The sequence below is a fragment of the Callithrix jacchus genome, chromosome 9, assembly GCF_049354715.1.
Source record: "Callithrix jacchus isolate 240 chromosome 9, calJac240_pri, whole genome shotgun sequence".
Classification (NCBI taxonomy): Eukaryota; Metazoa; Chordata; class Mammalia; order Primates; family Cebidae; genus Callithrix; species Callithrix jacchus.
In genome coordinates this window covers 103,726,751-103,751,695 of record NC_133510.1, presented here as the reverse complement: position 1 = coordinate 103,751,695, position 24,945 = coordinate 103,726,751, and the positions used below count along the sequence as shown (strand labels likewise).

Below are 24,945 nucleotides of genomic sequence, written 5' to 3'. Positions count from 1 at the left end.
CCTTACCAATAAAAGGAACAATTAATCAACTGTAGATGGGACAAAGGAAGGAAATGAACATGTGTATCAGCATACTGGTATACATACTGATTCTGTGTCAGTGAGAAAAATATTTTCTGTTTAATGCCCAAAGCTTATATTATTATAAACTATATAACATTTCTTTTTTTTCCCCCATGGATACTCAATCTTATCAGATGTTTTATTTTTTCTTCTTATGATGGAAAATTATTCCTTTTTCTAAGAAAATTTGAGAAATAAGTTCCTTGGGGTCTACAAGGGAATTTCCCCTATGATATTCAATGTCTAAATAATCTTAGCTATTGAAGTTAATTGTTTGTTGTGTAATGAGTGTTTACCTAAATTCATTATATATTCATAAAAGAAATTACTCTTTGTTTTCCCTGTACAGTGAAATCCTTCCATTAATAGCATCTATTCCAATTTATTTAAGTAAAAAGGGAAGCAAAAGGTTAGTAAAGCAATAAATCCAATTTCAAAACAGTATTTATGTGTAAATAAAATGTAAATAATGGACTTACTCTTATAAAGAGTATTTTATCCCCTAGTCGGTATCGTCCTTCAGATAAATACTCAATAGAAAATCGATGAGAACAACTACAAGGAGGGTCTTCCGCAATATGTTTAACCTAAGACGACGAATAAATAGAATTTAGTGCTTGTTACAAAAAGCATTTTGTTTAAACTGCAATATTATTTGATAGCTAAGGAAAACCAAACTCAAAGATAAAAATTTAAGACAGTTTGATGATTTAATCTCTTCTCCTGTGCTTGTTAACAAATATTGAGATTAGACATTGCTAATCTAACATAAAAGCCAGCAGTGATGAAGTCAGTCTCTCTCTCTCTCTCTCTCTCTCTCTCTCTCTCTTTCTCTCATTTACCAAATCAAACCATTGCCCTATCTGAGGGAAAAAAATTGCTTTCAATTTTTCACCATTCTAAGTCCTAATGTGAGAAACACTTTCATTTATCCTTTTTCCCCCTTCAACCGCAATAAAAAAGTAATATTTTTGTAGCTCTTAACATTTGTCTGTTTCTTTTTCAAAAGTTTACGGCATTTTCCCTTGCCAATAGCAAACCCTAAGTACAGTTTACTAGAATTTAAAAGCAGCAGGTTTCATAATTTTAAAAAATGTTGCTAATGGGGCAAATGGTATTTCATAGTTGTTTTAATCTGATTTTCTTGATTATCAGCAAGTTTCAACACTGCACTTTCTTCTCGTGTGAACACAGACCTTGCCCATTTATTTACTGCAATGTTTTTCTTATCAAACTTTGTAAGGTCTTTATATAATACGGAAAGGAATCCACTGTATTTTCCACTTGATAAAAATATTTTCTCAATGTTTCCTTTTTATTTATCATTCTTTAAGGTTATATGAGATTCAAAATAAATTTTATTTTCTACCTACTGCATTCTTTCTGCTTCCCATATTGATAATGACAGTCTACATATATATATATATATATATATATACACACACACACACATACATATATACATGTATCAATAGTATAATATAGATATTTTGTCCAGATAAAACAGTTGTTCATTCTGACATATTCTTAATCTGTCTTTCAAGGTTATCTGATAGTTTTACCATAGATTTTTATTACATTAAACAAAACAAAGCAATACTTTAAAAATGTTTATTAGTAATGATTTATTCATTATTTCTTAATTTTGTAAATTTCACACTTTTATAAAACCCTGCATCCTTTGAATAGTTCTAAACAACAGTCTAAGCAGAAAATGTTCATACTCAGTTCACCTTCACTGTTCATACTGTAGTCACTGCAGGAGACCCAGAACCCAAGGAATGGCAATTCTATTAACTTCTACCTAATGAACAGATAAGAAGACTGTCCAATTGTAACCTATCACTACCAAGTATGCATATATTCTGCAGGAGAGAATCCTCAAAAAAAACCCCATCAATCCTCCCTCACAACTTCTCCTCCTCCTGTATTCTGCAAGTATCAGTATACCAGCATCAGTAGAGAAACTTTGGAAATCACTCTAGATTTTCTCTCTCTCTTTCTCACAATCAGTCACTAATTCCTGTCAATTCCCCTAATAATTCCTGCTAAATATGTCTTATATTTGTTCCTTGCTCCATCTCCACTATTGCTGCTCAAGTTCAAGCTCTCATCTTATGCCTGGATTATTACCATAAAACCAATATAACCTCTACATAACCATGAGCACATTCCTTATAATTTGCAAATCAGATTACAATACTACCAGACTGAAAAAAAATCAATGATCTCTTGTGGTCTATAGTACTCTTCATGATGAGTTCCAAGTCTCACCACTCCTCAACTACATATTTACTCCTTATCATACACAAGCAATAAGAAATCACCTTTAAAATATAATGCCCTGAATTCATCGGAGAATGGAGAATAGTACTGGTTTATATTCTGAATAAGAAACACTTTCTTTCAAAAATAGCATCACCTGTAGCAAACTATAAGTGCTTAAAACTATGAGACTTCAAGTCAAAAGAAAGTATAGCAACTACTTACAGCTTCATGTAGCTCTTCATGCTGACAGCATGATTTTGGAATGCTGATGGAATCTTCAGCCCCTGAAGTATTAAGCAAGGTCTCTTCTAACTCAATTTCTTTCTCAAGTTTTACTAACACTGGTGGCTCAACCCCATATCTGAAAAATAATCAGGAGATCTGATCATGCAAGCAAAGTTGACCCAAGCACTTGCCCGCATATCAAGATAGATTTTCTTTCTGAAGTAAAGTCCATATGATCCTCTTCTACCAATTGTTTCACTGGAATATTTGAAAATGCTTTTTAATGTCTTATAGATTGCAAAGTATCTATATGATAATCCTCACATCATAGCATATATTTGAGTTCTGGATGCTCCCAACATTCTACCTGGGATCCTGAAACATGGCTTCAAATGAGCTGGTGAGAAAAGAAAGATAAAACTGAAGTAGGTATGGAAGACACCACGCCTTGGCCTTCTGTCAGATCCTTTCTGTGTTCAGAGGACTTGCTTTGCCTTGAACTGCCTTAGACTACATGCTCTTACCCTATCCTTAATCTAAAAAATGTAAGTAACCACTCCCATAGTTTAACAGTAAATGAATATAAGCCATATTGAGAACCCGGATGTTGACATATGCTCATGCAAACAGAAAAGTTAATAAAGAAACAAAAAGATAAAATATGAAAACAGTTAAGACAATGTTTTTATTTATAGAAAATAGTGCCCTAAGCTAAATTCAGTAGCTTTAAAATGTTTTTAACATTGAAATTCTAAAATATCATGGAATACATACCTTGACACAATTCGACCAATTTCAAGAAGACAAAGATACACCTGTCTTGGATCTTTGTGCAAAACTGTGGAAAAATAAAACGACCTATTTTGTAGAGCAAAATTAAATTTGGAAACATACTTCTGTCATGGAAGAAGAGAGTTAAATAAAAAAGAATAATGAAGACAGTGGGTTTACTTGTTTAGAAAAAAAATGAAGAAAATACACTTTTATTTTTTCTACATATTTGACAAGTGAGTTTTTTTTTTTTTTTTTTAATAAAAACAGCTGGCCGTGCGCGGTGGCTCACGCCTATAATCCCAGCACTTTGGGAGGCCGAGGCGGGTGGATCACGAGGTCAAGAGATCGAGACCATCCTGGTCAACAAGGTGAAACCCTGTCTCTACTAAAAATACAAAAATTAGCTTGGCATAGTGGTGTGCGGCTGTAGTCCCAGCTACTCAGGAGGCTGAGGCAGGAGAATCGCTTGAACCCAGGAGGTGGAGGTTGCAGTGAGCCGAGATCGTGCCATTGCACTCCAGTCCGGGTAACAACAGCAAAACTCTGAAACACCGTCTCAAAAAAAAAAAAAAAAACAGCTAACAAGAAAAGAATAAAAAATTACCATGGACCTTTATTTGCACAGCATTTAAAGTCTAAAAAATTAAGGGCTTAGTAATATTACTTATGTTTCAGATCTTTCAACAAGAGATACCTTTAAAAGACATATATTACCTCAATTTTATTTTAAGCCATCTTTAGCAAAGGATTATGTACTAATATCTTTCTCAAACTCTTACAGAGGAGAAAGTAATTCCTAACTCATACTAGGATGACAGTGTTACCCTGATACAAAAGGTAGCCAGATGAAGAAACCATCAGAAAACTAAAGTTCAATATGTCTTATGAATATAGATATAAAAATCTTCAGTGAAATACTAGCAGCATATGAAAGAATTATATACCATACAAGTGGCATTTATGGCAGAAATACATTGTTCAATATAAGAAAATCAACCAATGCAATATACTATTAGCAAATAAAGAAAAAACACACACAATTATCTCAAGACACAAGCATTTCACCATTTCATGATTTAAAAAAAAAAATGACTGAACAAACTATGAAAAAAAGGAAAGTTTCTCAATCTGATAAAGGACATCTAGGAAAAACCCACAGCCAATATCATTCTTAAAGGTAAAAAGATTGAAAGTCTCCCTCTCAAGACCAGGAAAAGAGAAGGATGTCCACTCTTATTATTCCTACTCAGCATTGTATTAGAGATTGTAACCCTGGTATTTAAGCAAGAAAAATAAATAAATTATATCGAGACTAGAAAGGAAGAAGAAAAACAATCTCTATTAACAGATGACATAGGCCATACATGGTGGCTCACACCTATAATTCTAGCACTTTGGGAGACTGAGGCAGGAGGATGGCTTGAGGCTAGGAATGTGAGACCAGCCTGGGCAAAAAAGTGAGACTCTCTACAATTTTTTTTTTAATTAGCCAGGCAGCCAGGCGCAGTGGCTCACGCCTATAAATCCCAGCACTTTGAGAGGCTGAGGCAGGCAGATCACAAGGTCAAGAGATCAAGACCATCCTGGTCAACATGGTGAAACCCTGTCTCTATGAAAAATACAAAAATTAGCTGGGCGTGGTGGTACACGCCTGTAGTCCCAGCTACTCGTGAAGCTAAGGCAGGAGAATTGCTTGAACCTGGGAGGCAGAGGTTGTGGTGAGTCAAGATGGCACCATTGCACTCCAGCATGGGCAACGAGAGCAAAACTATGCCTCAAAAAAAAAAAAAAACAGCCAAGCATGGCTGGGCACAGTGGTTCATGCCTATAATCCCAGCACTTTGGGAGGCCAAGATGGGCAGAATGCCTGAGGTCAGAAGTTCGTGACCAGTCTGCCCAACATGGTGAAATCCCATCTGTATTAAAAATACAAAAAAATTAGCCAGGTGTGGTGGTATCCACCTGTAATCTCAGCTACTCCACAGGCTGAGGCAGAGGAATTTCTCAAACCAGGGAAGTAGAGGTTGCAGTGAGCTGAAATTGTGCCACTGCACTCCAGCCTGGGCAACACAATGAGACAAAAAAAAAAGTGTGTGCATGGTGGCACACACTTGAAATTCCAGATACTCAAGAGGCTAGAGCAGGAGGATAAACTGAGTTCATGAGTTTAAGGCTACAGTGGGCTATTATCGTGCCACTATACTCCAGTCCTGGGTGACAGAGTGAGACCCTGCCTCAAAAAACAAAACAAAACAAAACAAAAAAACAAGCAAATGAAAAACAGGCAACATAATCCTATGTATAGAAGAAAATCCTGAAGAACCTACAAAATAACTGTCAGAGCTAATAAGCAAGTTCAGCAAGTTGCAGGAGGTAACATCCATACACAAAAATTCATTGCATACACTAGAAATGAATAGTCTGAAAATGAAATGAAGAAAATAATTCCATTTACAATGGCTTCAAAGAAGAATAAAGTACTTAGAAATAAACTTAATCACAGAAGTGTAACACTTGTACACTGAAAACTACAAAACACTGTTGAAAGAAATTTTAAAAGATTATAAATATCATATTTATAAGCATAAAGGCATCTCATGTTCATGAATTGGAAGATAATATTGCTAAGATGGCAACATTCCCCAAATTGACCTACATATTCAGTGTAATCCCTACCAAAATTACAATAGCCTTTTTTTTTCCAGAAAAGGAAAAGCTGATGATAAAATTTATATGGAATTGCAAAGAACACAGAAAAACTAAAACAATCTTTAAAAAGAAGAATAAAGTTGGAGACTCACACCTCCCAATTCCAAAACTTACTATAAACTACAATAATCAAGACAGTGTATCACTGGCATAAGGATAGATATATAGACCAATGGAATGGAAATAAGTGTCCAGAAACCCATACATTTATGTACAATTAATTTCAACAGGATGCTAAGACAATTCAATAAGGAGAAAACAGCCTTTTCAACAAATGGTGTTGGCACAACTGGACATCTACATGCAAAAGAATGAATTTGAACCCCTACCTCCCACCATATACAAAAATTAACTCGAAATGGATCCATGACCTAAAAGTAAGAGGCAAAAAGTGTAACACTTATAGAAGAAAGCATAGGTAAAAAAATGTATGACCTTGATTAGGCAATCAATTTTTAGATGACAAAAAGTATGGGCAAGCAAAAAAAAAAAAAAGATGAATGTCATCAAATTTCAAAATTTTTGTATATCAAAGGACACTATTAATAAAGTAAAAACATAACCCAAAGGCTAGGAGAAAATATTTGCAAATCCTATCTAATATGGGCCTAGTATCTAGAATACATAAAGAATTCTTGCGAGTTAAAAAAAAAAAAGGACAAATGACTCAATTTTTAAAATAAGCAAAGGATTTGAACAGATATTCTCCAAAGAAGTTATACAAGTGGTTAACAAGCATATAAAAAGATGTTCAATGTCCTTAAGGAAATGCAAATCAAAACCACAACAAAATGCTACTTCACACCCACTAGGATGGTTATAATAAAAACAAAAACAGGCAATAACAAGTATTAACAAAGATGTGGAGAAACTGGAACACTTGTGCACTGCTGGTGGAAATGTAAAATGGTACAGCCACTTTGAAAACAGCTCCTCAAAAAAGATAAACAGAAAATTACCATATTATCTAGAAATTCTACTGCTAGGTATATTTCCACTGCTAGGTATACAAATTCCACTTCAAACTTTGCACATAAATGTTCACAGTAACATTATTCATAATAGCCAAAAAGTGGAAACAATCCAAATGTCTACTAGCTGATGAATGGATTAAAAAAATATGGCATAGCTATACAATGGAATATTAGTCTACCATAAAAAGGAATAAAGTACTGTTACATGACACTACAACATAAATGAACCACTGTGCTAAGTAAAATAAAAAGACAAAAAAGGCCACATATTGTATGATTCTATTTATATGAAACATCCAGAATATGCAAATCCATAAAGACAGAGAATAGTGGTTGCCTTAGCATGAGGGAAAAGAATAATTGGGACTAATTGCTAATAGGCATAGATTTTCTAGAAATGTTCTGAAATTAGTAGTAATGAATGTACAACATGGTGAATATACTAAAAGACTACTGAAATGTACACTTTATGAATTTTACATTATGTACATCATATCTCAATTTTTATGCTACTACAAAAGAAACCTAATACACTTAAAAATGGTTAAGATAGTAATTTTTTTTTGAGGGGTTTCACTCTTTCACCCAGGCTGGAATGCAGTGGAGCTATCTTGGCTTACTGCAACCTCCGCCTCCCAGGTTCAAGCAATTCTCCTGCCTCAGCCTCCTGAATAGCTGGGACTACAGGCATGCGCCGCCACACCCAGCTAATTTTTGTAGAGACGGGGTTTTGCCATGTTGGCCAGGATGGTCTCAAACTCCTGACCTCAGGTGATCCGCCCATTGTCAGATCAGCGGCAGCATTAGATTCTCATAGGAGCTCAAATCTTATGAGATTCCATTACAGGCGTGAACCACTAGGCCCAGCCTAAGATAGTAAATTATATGTGCATTTTAATATAATTTTTAAAATAAAAATACATTTAAAAGGAAATACAATACAAAGGTAAACAGGGATCCTTAAAAAAATTTTTTTAAGCCTGATCATAGAACACATACTAAAAGCAATGATATAGTAATTGTGGATCATCTACCTTTCTATTCCAGTCCTTAAAGTCAGAAACTCTAGGAAACTTCTGAATCCTAATCTAATCATGTGCAATGTATGCATGAATTGCATGTGCGCTGATTCCCCCAATAGAAATGGTAATTGTCCTTTGATTTATGAATAGCATCTATTACATATCCGAAGCACAAAGTATACGCTTTCAAAGCAATAAAAAGCCTACATTTGAGATTAAAATTCATACCAAAAGAGGAATTTATCCTAAAATTTTTATTAAACTTGTTTTCATAAATACTTTCTAAGTACCTTAAAATAGTGTATTTGTTTCATAAAATAGCTTTGAGTTGCTAGCAAAGTGTGAAAAATTAAGAGGCTTATCTCTGAGACCTTTGGAGAGTAAAACATTAGCTCTTCAGTTCAATGCCTAGAAATGAATTACTGGTATTGACAGTGCTTTACTTAGTCCTATAAAGACTTTCAGGACAGTGAGAAGATGCCTTCCACTGAAAATGAGAAGTATATAACAATTTTATGTCCTTTCAGAAACAATAAACTAGAAACTAAAGAATTCAAAGCATTTCCACTTTCTTTTGATCTCTAGAAACTAGATGTGCCATTACATAAACTACACTGTCAATAATGATCAGCCTATCTGGATCTCAAGCAAGATGCAAACAGAGGGATAAAATAGCATCCCATGCTTGCTCTACACTGGATAGGGGTGCCCAGATGCAGAGCAAATGAGACAGCTTACCCTGTGTGCAGGCAATAAGGGTGTGCACTGTCAGTAGAGAATTTTAAAACAATAATACAACCAACTAAAAGTCAGTTTGCTTTTTACTATTACCACAAACCAGCAATTCTAAACAATGTCAGTGATAAAAAAAAAAACCTCTACCAGGGCAGATAGCTCCCACAGCCACTGCCCATGGCACACTGCTGCACTTACCACATTATGAATTCAGTGTGTGGGGGTGGGGTGTGGGTGTGTATGTACACATATATAAATGCTTTCAAATATAGTATAAAACTTAAATACCACTTTAGTCACTGCACAGATACTTCTGTTGACTTAAAGGAAATGAAACTGACTTAAAGGAAATAAAAGCTAAACACCATGATTATACATTAGGCCTTCTGTCATTTTCATAATTATCTGCTTAAAGGGAAGTTACTATTAATTTAGACTTGGTAGAGTAATTCTTAATGAAAATATTAATTACTAAAGCATTAGTCCAGAACCCTCCTGTAGCCAACTCATTTAGGAATTTAGAATTTTAAGGCATTATAGATACACAAAATCTTTAACACTAAGTGAAAAGGTTAATATATTTGATTTAGTATCTGATTCTCCAGAAGTTTTACATATATTTAAAGTATAAATTTTTCTAGGAAAATAAGATGAGGCATTTGAGTCCTTATTTGGAAAGAAATATTAGAGGTGACAGATCTTAAGACATCCTAATAAGCATTAAAAACAAGAATGACAACCATATCACTTACCTAAACCTTCAGATTCAAAGAGGTAAGTTTCATCAATTCCAATGTCCCTACACCAGTGAAGGAAGTTTGCAGTATTGTCTCGAGCAAAGAATGAACCTGATGCAGCATCTTTCTTACAGGGCACTTTTCTCATTGGAAAGTTCTAGAAAAGACAAAATGGTTTCAAAAATGTATCAAGGATATTTTCATTAAATATTCATTTTGATATTACTAAATAAATGTTCAATCCACCACCTGTAGCTAAAAAGTATGCAACTTTAGAGAAAAAAGATACTTTCAAAAACTATTTTATCTTACTTTAAAGCAGAGGTCCCCAACCCCTGGGCCACAGACTGGTACCAGTCCATGGCCTGTTAGGAACCAGGCTGCACAGCAGGAAGTGAGCAGTGGATAAGCATGCATTATCACCTGAGCTCTGCCTCCTGTCACATCAGCTGTGGCATTAGATTATCATAGGAGCTCGAACCCTATTGTGAACTGCATATGCAAGGGATCTAGGTTGCATGCTCCTTATGAGAATCTAATGCCTGATGATCTGAGGTGGAACAGTTTTTCATTCCAAAACCAACTCCCACCCAAATCTGTGGAAAAACTGTCTTCCATGAGACTGGATAATGATCATAGAACATATATTAAATGCAATGATACAGTAATTGTGGATCATCTACCTTTCTGTTCCAGTCCTTAATGTTAGAAACTCTAGGAAACTTATGAATCTGAATCTAATAATGTGCAATGTATTCATGAAGATTGGGGACTACTACTTTAAAGTATATTCCAGAAAATGATTCCTAGAAAAACAATTTGGTCAAAACTAGCAGTAGGGTCACTCACCTCTTTTATAAAATGACACAAGAATCTTAATTGAAATTAAAACTGACAGCCTAATAATTGCAAAGCACATCTCTATGGTATGTCTCTCTATACATAGTTTAATACAAACCTCAAATTATTGCTGTTAGAAGTTAACAGATGGGCATGATGGCTCACTTGTAATCCCATCACTTTGGGAGGCTAAAGCAGAAGGACTGCTTGAGTCTAGGAGTTCAAGACCAGCCTGGGCAACACAGTGTGACCCCATCTCTACAAAATATTTTTTTAAATATTAGCCATGTGTGGTGACACGTAGCTAAAGTCCCAGCTACTCAGGAGGCTGAGGTGAGAGGATCACTTGAGCCTAGGAGTTCCAGGATGCAGTAAGCTATGATCATGCCACTATACTCCAGCCTGGGCAACACAGCAAGACTCATTCTCAAAAAAATAAATAAAAAAGAATCACAGACATCCATTTTTGCTTACTTCCTTCCGTGCAGATTCATAAAGATGGTTCTGAGTTTCTTGAGAAGACTATCAAATAAGGAAGTAGTTGCTCCTTCTTAATTAAAGTTCTTTGAAAACTGATGATCTAAGTTACACAGAATTTTAATTTTTTTTTTACTATCTGGTCCAAGAGTAGATAATTCTCATGAGGCTAAGGGATTTTTTTTTGTTTTGTTTTGGTTTAAATTTTTACTTGTATAAGCAATTCATGAATATGATTTTTGTTAATGCAATAGGTACAGTAGGATATTAAATCTTTCTCCCCCAGTTCTTATCCCCAGTTCCTCTCTTTCCATAGAGTTAACCACTATTACCAGTTCCTTGTACATCCTTCCTGGTACTATTTATTTCCAAAACTAAAATAACCTTCAAAGTTTGTTTCCTGATTAAATACAGAATATACAATCATTGTGGGGCGGGGCGGGGGTGGGGGGGAACTACATCAAACCAACAGCAAAATACAAAGTATCAACTGAAATCCACTCACCCACATTTTGGTGAGACATCTCTGCACAACTCTACACATATTTGTATCCACAAAACATCACATAAACAAACTATTCTTCAATTTGATTTCTGTGTGTATATGTGCATATACACTAAATGACAGGTAGACATCATCTGGGGTTCAAAATAGCATATTTTCTTAAAAGTTTCTAATGAGGGGGGAGGACTCAAGATGGCGCTGTGAGAACAACCCAGGATTGGAGCTCTCGCTGTGTCCACGGAGAGGTGAGTCTGAGCCGCATTTCCAGACTGATCTTTGTTGCCCACGGAACGGGGAAATTCCCAAGTGAAGAGGAGACGCGGTACGCCAGGCAGAAACTCTGCCTGGCGAAGCCGGCAGCCGGGGTGGCGGCGGCCGGCCCTACCCAGCGCTCCCCACAGGGCGCGCTCGTCCGGGTGCCCCGTTGAACCGACAACCGGAGACGTGAGAGGGCTGGACTTGAGACTGAGCTAGACTTGGACAGTGGGCCAGCCCAGGGGATTGCAGGGACAGAGCGTTAGGAGTGGCCCAGTGGGACGAACAAAACCGCGATTTCAAACAAGCCCCGTGCAGAGGGCCCGAGACGCTCTGAGGGGGAGGGGCGTCCACCATTACCGAGGCAACCCGCCCCAACTGAGATACACGCCCATTGCTGAGGCAGCCAGCCGCTGCCGAGGCAACCCGTCCCTACTGAGATACACGCCCACTGCTGACGCAACCTGCCGTTGCCGAGGCAACCCGCTACAACAGAGAGACTCCGCCGCAGGGCGTGGCGGGGAACAGCAGAACAGCAGAGCCAGGGCGAGTGTCACAACAGCAGGGCAGAGCCTCGGCAGGCAAACAGTGGCTAGTCTGCGTCCTAGCTGGGCAGGACCTCAACGGACATCGAAATATAAAGCCCAAACCCCTCAACACAGAGCATTTGAGAAAAAAAGGTTTTTTTTAATGAGCTCTGTTGCAGCAGAATCAAACATAGCAGCCTAACAGCCCTGAATGAACAACAGAGCTCACAGCTCAGCAATCAAGCTCCTATAAAGTACAAACTGTCTCCTCAAGCAGCTCCCTGACCCTTCTATATCCAAAAGACTGACATTAGGCAGGCATCATCCTGGGACAAAGATAGCAGAAAAAGAAACTGGTAGCATCCCTCACTGTGCCACAGCTGCTAGAGGTGCACCCCAGACAAGCAGGGTCTGGAGTGGACCTCAGCAGTCGTACAGCGAAGGGGCTAGACTGGTAGAAGGAAAACCAAGTAACAGAAATACTTCATCATCAACATTCTGGGTGTCCACTCAGAGACCCAAACGAAAAGTCAGCAACTATGCAGACGACCAGCGGACAAATCCACAAAAATGGGAAGAAACTAGCGCAAAAAGGAGGAAAACACCCGAAACCAGAACACCTCGCCTCCTAGAAAGGACGAAAACTCCTCACCAGCAAGGGAACAAAGCTGGATGGAGAATGACTGTGACGAAATGACGGAATTAGACTTCAGAAGATGGATAATGAGAAACTTTTGTGAGCTAAAAGATCATGTATTAAATCAATGCAAAGAAACTAAGAACCTTGAAAAAAGATTTGAAAAAAGATTCGAGGAAATGATAACAAGAATGGGTAACTTAGAGAGGAATATGAATGAATTAAAGGAGCTGAAAAACACAATACGAGAACTTCGCGAAGCATGCACAAGTTTCAATAGCCGAATTGACCAAGCAGAAGAAAGAATATCTGAAGTCGAAGACCAACTCAATGAAATAAAACGAGAAACCATGATTAGAGAAAAAAGCGCAAAAAGGAATGAACAAAGTCTCCAAGAAATGTGGGACTATGTGAAAAGACCTAACCTACGTTTGATAGGTGTACCAGAAGGAGATGAAGAGAATGAATCCAAGCTGGAAAATACTCTTCAGGACATCATCCAGGAAAATTTCCCCCACCTAGCAAGACAGGCCAACACTCAATTGCAGGAAATACAGAGAACACCACAAAGATATTCCGCAAGAAGAGCAACCCCAAGGCACATAATCGTCAGATTCAACAGGGTTGAAATAAAGGAGAGAATACTAAGGGTAGCCAGAGAGAAAGGTCGGGTCACCCACAAAGGGAAGCCCATCAGACTCACAGCAGATCTCTCGGCAGAAACACTACAAGCCAGAAGAGAGTGGGGGCCAATATTCAACATTCTTAAAGAAAAGAACTTTCAACCCAGAATTTCATATCCAGCCAAACTGAGCTTCAGAATTGAAGGAAAAATAAAATCCTTTGCGAACAAGCCAGTACTCAGAGATTTTGTCACCACCAGACCTGCTTTACAAGAGCTCCTAAAAGAGGCACTACACAAAGAAAGGATCAACCAGTACCAGCCATTCCAAAATCACACTGAATGCTAAAGAGCATCAACATAATGAAGAATCTACAACAACTAACAGGCAAAACAGCCACTTAGCATCAAAATGGCAGTATCAAATTCACACATAACAATATTAACTCTAAATGTAAATGGACTAAATGCACCAATCAAAAGACACAGACTGGCAAATTGGATAAAAATCCAAAACCCATCAGTGTGCTGTATACAGGAAACCCATCTCACATGCAAGGATACACAAAGGCTCAAAATAAAGGGATGGAGGAAGATTTACCAAGCAAATGGAGAGCAAATAAAAGCAGGAGTTGCAATTCTCATCTCTGATAAAATAGACTTTAAAGCAACAAAGATCAAAAGAGACAAAGAAGGCCATTACATAATGGTAAAAGGATCGATACAACAAGAAGAGCTAACAATCCTAAACATATATGGACCCAATGCAGGAGCACCCAGATACATAAGGCAAGTTCTTAATGATTTACAAAAGGACTTAGACTCCCACACAATAATAGTGGGAGACTTTAACACTCCACTGTCAATACTAGAGAGATCAACCAGACAGAAAATCAACAAGGATATCCAGGGCTTGAACTCAGACCTGGAGCAAGCAAACCTGATAGACATTTACAGAACTCTCCACCCCAAATCCACAGAATACACATTCTTCTCAGCACCACATCACACCTACTCTAAAATTGACCACATAATTGGAAGTAAAGCACTGCTCAACAAATGCAAAACAACTGAAATCATAACAAACAGCCTCTCAGACCATAGTGCAATCAAGTTAGAACTCAGAATTCAGAAACCGACCCAGAACCGCACAGCTTCACGGAAACTGAACAACTGGCTCTTGAATGTTGACTGGGTAAACAATGAAATGAAGGCAGAAATAAAGAAGTTCTTCGAAACCAATGAGAACGAAGACACAACATGCCAGAACCTCTGGGACACATTTAAAGCAGTCTCTAGAGGAAAGTATATAGCAATAAGTGCCCATATGAGGAGAATGGAGAGATCCAAAATTGACACCCTATCGTCAAAATTGAAAGAGCTAGAGGAGCAAGATCAAAAAAACTCAAAACCCAGCAGAAGACAAGAAATAACTAAGATCAGAGCTGAGCTGAAGGAGATTGAGACACGAAAAACCCTTCAAAAAATCAATAAATCCAAGAGCTGGTTTTTTTAAAAGATCAACAAAATAGACCATTAGCCAGATTGATTAAAAATAAAAGAGAGAACAACCAAATAGCTGCAATAAAAAATGATAAAGGGGAAATCACCACAGATTCCACAGAAATTCAAACCATCATCAGAGAATATTACAAATAACTCTATGCGCATAAACTAGTAAACCTGGAAGAAATGGATAAATTCCTGGACTCCTGTGTCCTCCCAAGCCTAAACCAGGAGGAAGCTGAAACTATGAATAGACCAATAACAAGGTCTGAAGTTGAGGCAGCAATTAAGAGCCTACCACACAAAAAAAGCCCTGGTCCAGACGGGTTCACAGCCGAATTCCACCAGACACACAAGGAGGAGCTGGTACCATTCCTTCTAAAACTATTTCAAACAATCCAAAAAGAGGGAACCCTTCCCAAATCATTTTATGAGGCCAACATCATTCTGATACCAAAACCCAGCAGAGACCCAACGAGAAAAGAAAACTTCAGGCCAATATCCATGATGAACATAGATGCAAAAATCTTCAATAAAATATTGGCAAGCCAATTGCAACAGCAAATCAAAAAACTTATTCATCATGATCAAGTAGGATTCATCCTGGGGATGCAAGGCTGGTTCAACATACACAAGTCTATAAACGTAATTCACCACATAAACAGAACCAAAAACAAAAACCACATGATTATCTCAATTGACGCAGAGAAGGCATTTGACAAAATTCAACAGCCCTCTATGCTAAAAACCCTCAATAAACTCGGTATCGATGGCACGTATCTCAAAGTAATAAAAGCTATTTATGACAAACCAACAGCCAATATCATACTGAATGGGCAAAAACTGGAAGCATTCCCTTTGAAATCCGGCACTAGACAAGGATGCCCTCTTTCACCACTCCTATTCAATATAGTACTGGAAGTTCTAGCCAGAGCAATCAGGCAAGAAAAAGAAATAAAGGGTATTCAAATAGGAAAGGTGGAAACCAAATTGTCTCTATTTGCAGACGACATGATAGTATACCTAGAAGACCCCATTGCCTCAGCCCAAAAACTCCTGAAACTGATAAGCAACTTCAGCAAAGTCTCAGGATATAAAATCAATGTGCAAAAATCACAAGCATTTGTCTACACCAATAACAGACTTAAAGAAAGCCAAATCAAGAGCGAACTGCCATTTGCAATTGCTACAAAAAGAATAAAATGCCTTGGAATACAACTCACAAGGAACGTAAGAGACCTCTTCAAGGAGAACTACAAACCACTGCTCAACGAAATCAGAGAGGACACAAACAGATGGAGAAACATTCCATGTTCATGGTTAGGAAGAATTAATATTGTGAAAAATGGCTATACTGCCCAAAGTAATTTACAGAATCAATGCTATCCCCATCAAGCTACCATTGACTTTCTTCACAGAACTGGAAAAAACCACCATGAACTTCATATGGAACCAAAAGAGAGCCCGCATAGCCAAGTCAATTCTAAGCAAAAAGAACACAGCGGGGGGCATCACACTACTGGATTTCAAACTATACTACAAGGCTACAGTAATCAAAACAGCATGGTACTGGTACCAAAACAGAGATACAGACCAATGGAACAAAACAGAGGCACCGGAGGCAACACAACATACATACAACTATACAATCTTTGATAAACCTGACAAAAACAAGCAATGGGGAAAGGACTCCATGTTTAACAAATGGTGTTGGGAAAACTGGCTAGCCATGTGCAGAAAGCAGAAACTGGACCCCTTCCTGACACCTTACACTAAAATTAACTCCAGATGGATTAAAGACTTAAACATAAGACCTGGCACCATAAAAACCCTAGAAGGAAATCTAGGCAAAACTATCCAGGACCTAGGAGTAGGCAAGGACTTCATGAACAAAACACCAAAAGCATTGGCAACAAAAGCCAAAATAGACAAATGGGACCTAATGAAACTCCACAGCTTCTGCACGGCAAAAGAAACAGTCACTAGAGTGGATCGGCAACCAACAGAATGGGAAAAAATTTTCGCAGTCTACCCATCTGACAAAGGGCTGATATCCAGAATTTACAAAGAACTCAAACAGATTTACAGGAAAAAAACAAACAAGCCCATTCAAAAGTGGGCAAAGGATATGAACAGACACTTTACGAAAGAAGACATATATGAGGCCAACAATCATATGAAAAAATGCTCATCGTCACTGGTCATCAGAGAGATGCAAATCAAAACCACATTGAGATACCATCTCACGCCAGTTAGAATGGCGATCATTAAAAAATCTGGAGACAACAGATGCCGGAGAGGATGTGGAGAAAAAGGAACACTTTTACACTGTTGGTGGGAGTGTAAATTAGTTCAACCATTGTGGAAGACGGTGTGGCGATTCCTCAAGGCCTTAGAAATAGAAATTCCATTTGACCCAGCAATCCCATTACTGGGTATATATCCAAAAGACTATAAATCGTTCTACTATAAGGACACATGTACACGAATGTTCATTGCAGCACTGTTTACAATAGCAAAGACCTGGAATCAACCAAAATGCCCATTGATGATACACTGGATTGGAAAAATGTGGCACATATATACCATGGAATATTATGCAGCAATCAGAAATGATGAGTTTGTGTCGTTTGTAGGGACATGGATGAATCTGGAGAACGTCATCCTCAGCAAACTGACACAAGAACAGAAAATGAAACACCGCATATTCTCACTCATAGGTGGGTGATGAAAAATGAGAACACATGGACACAGAGAGGGGAGTACTAAACACTGGGGTCTATTGGGGGGAAAAGGGGAGGGCCAGTGGGAGGGGGAGGTGGGGAGGGATGGCCTGGGGAGAAATGCCAAACGTGGGTGAAGGGGAGAAGAAAAGCAAAGCACACTGCCATGTGTGTACCTACGCAACTGTCTTGCATGCTCTGCTCATGTACCCCAAAACCTAAAATCCAATAAAAAATTAAAAAAAAAAAAAAAGTTTCTAATGAATGTGTAATATTCCAATGTATCTGGTTACCATCATTAATTTTTAACAATTTCTCTATTGATGAACATTTAGGTTGTTCCTAATTTTTGTACTACAACTTTCACAATCTTCTGATTTTTTCAGAATAAATTCCTACAAGTAGAACTATGTATCAAAAAATGTGCTTTAGCGGGCAGAGTGAGATGGCCCCATACAAACCTACACCATTTGTCTTGCCCACAGGACCACCAAATTTTAACTACTAACTACACACAAAAAGCCCTGTCACAAGAATTAAAAATCAAATGAGAAATCTGGTTCTAATTTCCTATCACTGAGAAAGACATTGAAGAGGGCAGGAAAGACAGTCTTGAATTGCCTACTCCTCCCTCCATCTCCTGGCAGCAACCACATGGCACAGAAAATCTGTGCAACTGGGAAAGGGAAAACATAGTGATTGTGAGGCTACATTGACCTCACTACTTTCCTTACAGAGCAGATGGCAGAACCAGACTTTAGTAGCTGATGCCTGACCATAGAGAAAGCATTTGGACCAACCCCAGCTACAGGGGACTCACCCATTATAGCAGTCAGAGCTTGAGTTGGCACAAGCCTTGCTACCACAAACTGGAGTGCTCTGGGGCCCTAAGTGAACTTGAGGGGTAGACTAGGCCACAAGAATTGTTAAGTCCTAGGCAAGTCCTAGTGCTGAGCTGGGCTCCAAGCCAGTGGACCAGAGGGGAAGACCATATTACCTACTGAGCCATCGGCCAGGGTAGCTAAGGGTGTGCTTACACCACCCCTCCCCAACTCCTTGGCAGCAGCCACAAGGTGCAGAGAAAGCTGTGCACTTGGGAGACAGAGTGCAGCAACTGGAGGACTTTACACTGAACTCAGTGCTGCCTTGTCACAGTGGTGACCTGGCAGGATTAATCACCTGCTGAGTAAAGAACCCCTGGGCCCTCAATAACCAGCAATGATACCCAGGTAATATGCCATGGGTGTCGGGCTCTGAGACATGCTAGCTTCAGGTGGGACTAAAAACATTTCCAATTTTGGTGGCTATGGTAGAAGACTCCTCCTGTTTGAAAAGACAGTGGGGAAAGTAAAGTGGACTCTGTCTTGTGTCTTAGGGACCATCTCAGCCACAGTGGGGCAGAGCACTAAGCAGGCTCTGAGGGGTCCCCAAGTTGAGGCCTAGGATCTTGGTCAGCATTTCTGGACCTGACCTGGGCCAGAGGGGAGGCCACTGCCCTGAAGGATGAGTATCACGCCTGGCAAAATTCATCAGAAGCTCACTAAAAAGCCCTTGGGTTCTATTGGCAGTGGCCTGGCAGAAACCCATCTGGGCCAGTGGTGGCAGAAGCCACAGGGAGAGGCTCCTCTTCCCGTAAAAAGAGGAAGAAAGAGTGCGAAGGACTTTGGTTTGTGGTTTGAGTGCTGGCTTAGCCTCAATAAAACAGAGCATCAGGTAAATTTCTAAGATTTAAGACTTCAATCTCTGGCTCCCAGACAGCATCTGTGGACCCAACTGGGGTCTGGGGGAACATGACTCTGAAGGGAGCAACACAAACCTGGCTAGATGAGCCACTTGCTGATAAAAGAGCCCCAGGGCTTTGAGCGAACTTAGGTGGCAAGTGAGTGGTGGTTACAGCAGGCCTTGGGCGAGACCCAGTGCTTTGCTGGCTTCAGGTGTGAACCAGCACAGTCCCAGCAGTGGTGACCACAGGGGTACTTGTGTTCCCCCCATCCCTAGATCCAGGAGGCCTAGCACAAAGAGAGACACTCCATTTGTTTGGGATAAAGTAAGGAAAACAAAAAAAGAGTCTCTACCTCGTAATCCAGCAAATTCTTCCAGACCTTATCCAAGATCACTAAGGTGGTACCTCTATAAGTCTGCAAGAACTACAGCATTATTGGGTTTAAGACCCAAGTCCCTTTGAATATCCGAAAAGCCTTCCCAAAAAACAATGGGCACAAGAAGCCCAGACTGCAAAGACTACAATAAATGCCTAACTCTTCAATTCCCAGACACTGATGAACATTTACAAGTATCAAGACCATCCAGGAAAACATGACCTCACCAAATAAATAAGGTACCAGGGACCAATCCTGAAAAAACAAAGATATGTGTCCTTTCAGACAGAGAATTTAAAATTTAAAAGCTGTTTTGGAAACTCAAAGAAATTCAAGATAACACAGGGAAACACTATCAGATAAATTTAACAAAGAGACCGAAATTACTTAAAAGAATCAAGTAGAAATTCTAGAGTTGAGAAATGCAACTGACATAGTGAAGAATGCATCAGAGTCTCTTGATAGCAGAACTGATCAAGCAGAAGAAATACGGAGCTTCAAGACAGCCTACTTGAAAATACACAGTCAGAGGAGGCAAAAGAAAAGATCAAAAACAATGAAGCACACCTAAAGGATCTAGAAAATGTCCTCAAAAGGGCAAAGCTAAGAGTTATTGGCCTTAAGGAGGAGGCAGAGAGAGAGAGAGAGAGAGAGAGAGAGAGAGAGATGGGGATAGAAAGTTTATTCAAAGGGATAATATCACAGAATTTCCCAAACCTAGAGAAAGATGTCAATATTCAAGTACAAGAAGGATATAGAACACTAGCAGATTTAACCCAAAGATGACTACCTCAAGGTATTTAATAATCAAACTCCCAAAGGTCAAAGATTAAAAGAGGATACTAAAAGCAGCAAGAAAAAAGAAACAAATAATATAAAATGGAGCTCCAATATGTCTGGCAGCAGATGTTTCGGTGGAAACCTTACAGGCCAGGAGAGAGTGGCATGACATTTAAAGTGCTGAAGGAAAAAAAACTTTTACTTTATAACAGTATATCCAGTGAAAACATCCTTTAAGCATGAAGGAGAAATAAAGATGTTCCCAGACAACAAAAGCTAAGGGATTTCATCCATATCAGACCTTCCTACAAAAAAATGTTAAAGTGAGTTCTTCAGTCTGAAAGAAAAGGATATTAATGAGCAATAAGAATCCTCTTGTCTCTCTTCAGATCGTATAGATCTTTTGCCTTTTAATGAGCAATAAGAAATCATCTGAAGGTACAAAATTCACAGGTAATAGCATACAGAAAAACACAAAATACTAAAACACTGTAATTATGGCATGTAAAATATTATCTTAAAGTGGAAAGACTAAGCAATGAACCAATCAAAATTAATAACTACAATTTTTCAAGATATAGACAGTATAATAACATATAAAGAGAAACACTGTAAATTAAAAAGCAAGGGGATGAGTTAAAGTATAGAGTTTTTACTAGTTTTCTTTATGCTATTAATAGTTCATTTGCTTATGCAATCAGTTTAAAATAATGAGTTATAAGATAGTATTTGCAAGCCTCATGGTAACCTCAAATCAAAAAACATATACCAGATACACACAAAAAAAATTAAAATTAAGAAATTAAAGCATACCATCAGAGAAAATCACCTCCACTAAAAGAAAGACAGGAAGGACGGAAAGAAGGAGTCGACCAGAAAGCAACAAAATGGCAGGAGTAAGGCCTTTATTTATCAATAACAACACTGAATGTAAATAGACTAAATTCTCCAATTAAAAGACACAGACTAACTGAGTGGATAAAAAAGCAAGACCCAATTACCTGTTGCCTCCAAGAAACACTCTTCACCCATAAATACACATATAGACTGAAAATAAAGGGATGGAAAAAGATATTCTATGCCAATGGGAAAGCAAAAAAGAACAGGAGTAGCTATATTTATATCAGAAAAAATGAATTCTAAGACAAAAACTGTAAGAAGAGGCAAAGGTCATTATATAATGAAAAAGAGGTCAGTTCAGCAAGAGGATATAAAAATTCTAAATATATATGCACCCAATGCTAGAGCACTCAGATAAATATTATATTATTTTTATAATTATATTATATATTATTTAATATAAATAATACCAAAAGAAAAAACAAATACCAAAACATTTCTTCTTTAATAAGAGAAAGTAAATGCCAAATAGAATATAATATATATAATATATAATAATATATTATATTCTGGTATGTTTTTTCTTTATTATTTGTTTCAAGAAAAGTTGTCAATTTTCTTCTTAATTTCTTCATTGACCCACTGGTCATTCAGGAGCATATTGTTTAATTTCCATGTGTTTATATTGTTTCCAAAATTACTCTTGTTATGGATTTCTAGTTTTATAAAATTTCTAGTTTTATAAAATACATTTATGATTTATAAATAAATATTGTTATATTATAATATTATTACAGCTAAAGAGAGAGAAAGACTCTAATATAGTAATAGCTACAGACTTCAACACCCCACTTTCAGCATTGGTCACATCTTCCAGACAGAAAATCAGAAAAGACACATCAGACTTAATCTTCACAATAGAATAAAAGGACCTAAGAGATATTTATAGAACATTTCATCCAGCAGCTGCTTTATTCTCCTTAGCTGATGGATCATTCTCAAGCTGAGATCATATGTTAGGTCACAAAACAAGTCCTAAAACATTAAACATAAAACCTGAAATAATATAAAGTGTCTTCTCTGACCACAATAAAATAAAACTAGAAATCCATAACAAGAGTAATTGTGGAACCAATATAAACACATGGACATTAAACAATATGCTCCTGAATGATCAGTACATCAGTGAAGAAATTAAGAAGAAAGTTGACAAGTTTTCTTGAAACAAATAATAACAAAAACACAAATACCAAAACGTATGGGATATAGTGAAAACAGTATTAAGAGAGAAATTTATAATTATAAGTGCCTACATCAAAAAAGAAGAAAAACTTAAAATAAATAACCTAATGATGCATCTTAAAGAACTAAAAAAGCAAGTGCAAATCAACTCAAAATTAGTACAAGAAAAGAAATAATGAACATCAGAGCAGAAATAAATGAAATTGAAATGACAAAAACAATACCAAAAGATAAACAAAAACTAAAGTTGGTTTTTTGAAAAGATAAATAAAATTGACAGATCTTAAGTCAGACCAAAAAAAAAAAAGAGAGAGAGAGAGAGAGGACCCAAATAAAATCAGAGACAAAAAAGGAGGCATTACAACTAATACCACAGAAATTTAAAGGATCATTAGTGGCTACTGAGCAACTGTTCAACAACAAAACCAGAGCAGACCAATAACAAGTAATAAGCTCAAAGTCATAATAAAAGGCCTCCCAGTAAAGAAAAGCCTGGGACCCGATGGCTTCACTGCTGAATTCTACCAAACATTTAAAGAACAAATAAAAATCCTACTCAAACTATTCTGAAAAACAGAAGAGAAGGGATTACTTCCAAACTCATTCTATGAGACCAGTATTACACCAAAACCAGACAAGGACATATCAAAAAACAAAGACAATAGGCCAATATCTCTGATGAATACTGAAACAAAAATCCTCAACAAAATACTAGCAAACTAAATTCAACAATACATTTAAAAGATTATTCATCATGACCAAGTGGGATTTATCCCAGGGATGCAAAGATGTTTCAACATATGCAAATCAATCAATGTGATACATCATATTGACAGAATGAAGTATAAAAACCATATATATCATTTCAATTGATGTTGAAAAAGCATTTGATAAATTTTAAATCCTTTTGTGTTAAAAACCCTAAAGAAACTGGGTAGAGAAGGAACATACCTCAGCATAATAAAAGCCATATAATGACGGACCCCCAACTAGTATCATACTGAATGGGGGAACACTAAAGCCTTTCCTCTTAAGGTCTAGAGCAAAACAAGGATGCCTACGTCCACCACTGTTATTCAGCATAGCTCTGGAAGTCCTAGCTACAGTAATCAGACAAGAGTAAAAAAGAATGGACATCCAAAGTAGAAAGGAGGATGTCAAACATTCTTGTTTGCGGATGATATGATCTTATATTTAGAAAAACCTAAAGACCCCCCCACACACACATACCAAAAAATAGAACTATTAGAGCTAATAAACAAATTCAGTAAAGTTTCAGGACACAAAAATCAACTACAAAAATCTGTAGCATTTTTATGCCAATAATCTGAAAGAGAAATAAAAGAAAAATCCCATTTACAAAAGTCATAAATAAAATTAAATACCTAGGAATAACTTAACATAAGAAGTGAAATATCCCCTCAATAAACAAAACACCGATGAAAGAAGTTGAAAAGGACACCGAAAAAATGGAAAAATATTCCATGTGCATGGATTGGAAGAATCAATATTGTTAAAATGTCCATACTACTCAAAGCAATCTACAGACTCGATGCAATCCTTATAAAATTACCAATGACATTCTTCACAGAAATAGAAAAAAAATCCTAAAATTAATATGGAATCATAAAAGAATGAAAATAGCCAAAGCTGTCCTGAGTAAAAAGAACAAAACTAGAATCACATTATCTGACTTCAACCAAAACAATATGGTACTGGCATAAAAAAGAGACACAGATCAATGGAACAGAAAAGAGAATACAGATATAAATCCACATACCTACAGTGAATTCATTTATAACAAAGGTCTAAGAACATACACTGAGAAGAACAGTCTCTTCAATAAATTTTGCTGGGAAAACTGGGTATTCACATGCAGAAGAATGAAACTTGACCCCCATCTCTCACCATATATAAAAATGAAATAAAAATGTGTTAAAGACTTAAATCTAAGTCTTAAATCTTAGACCTTGTACTATGCAACTGCTACAAGGAAACATTGGGGAAACTCTCCAGGAGATCAGTCTGGGTAAAAACTTCGTGAGTAACATGCCACAAGCAGAAGCAACCAAATAAAAAATAAACAGGATCATATCAAGTTAAAAACCCTTTTGCACAGTAAAGGAAACAATCAACACATTGAAGAGCAACCCACAGAATGGAGAAAATATTTGTAAACAATCTGACAAGGGATTCATAAGAATATATAAGGAGATGAAACAACTCTATAGGAGAAAAATCTAATAATCCTATTTTAAAATGGGCAAAAAAATTGAATAGACATTTCTCAAAAGAAGACACACAAATGGCAAACAGGTATATGATCAATCAGCAACATCACTAATTATCAGAGAAATGCAAATCAAAACTACAATGAGATATCAT

General features: G+C 37.3%; 1 protein-coding gene across 5 annotated transcripts in view; it reads right to left on the bottom strand.

Moving 5' to 3' along the window:
- Positions 1-24,945, bottom strand: part of GAS2L3 (growth arrest specific 2 like 3) — a 61,034-nt gene that overhangs the window by 5,414 nt on the left and 30,675 nt on the right. For all 5 annotated transcript variants that reach the window (XM_035257370.3, XM_035257371.3, XM_009004452.6 and 2 more), the window contains 4 exons: positions 9,523-9,664; positions 3,331-3,394; positions 2,554-2,692; positions 543-650 (listed from right to left, as the gene is read on the bottom strand). In XM_035257370.3, the coding sequence (XP_035113261.3) occupies positions 543-650; positions 2,554-2,692; positions 3,331-3,394; positions 9,523-9,664 (453 nt within the window). The remainder of the gene's footprint in view (positions 1-542; positions 651-2,553; positions 2,693-3,330; positions 3,395-9,522; positions 9,665-24,945) is intronic.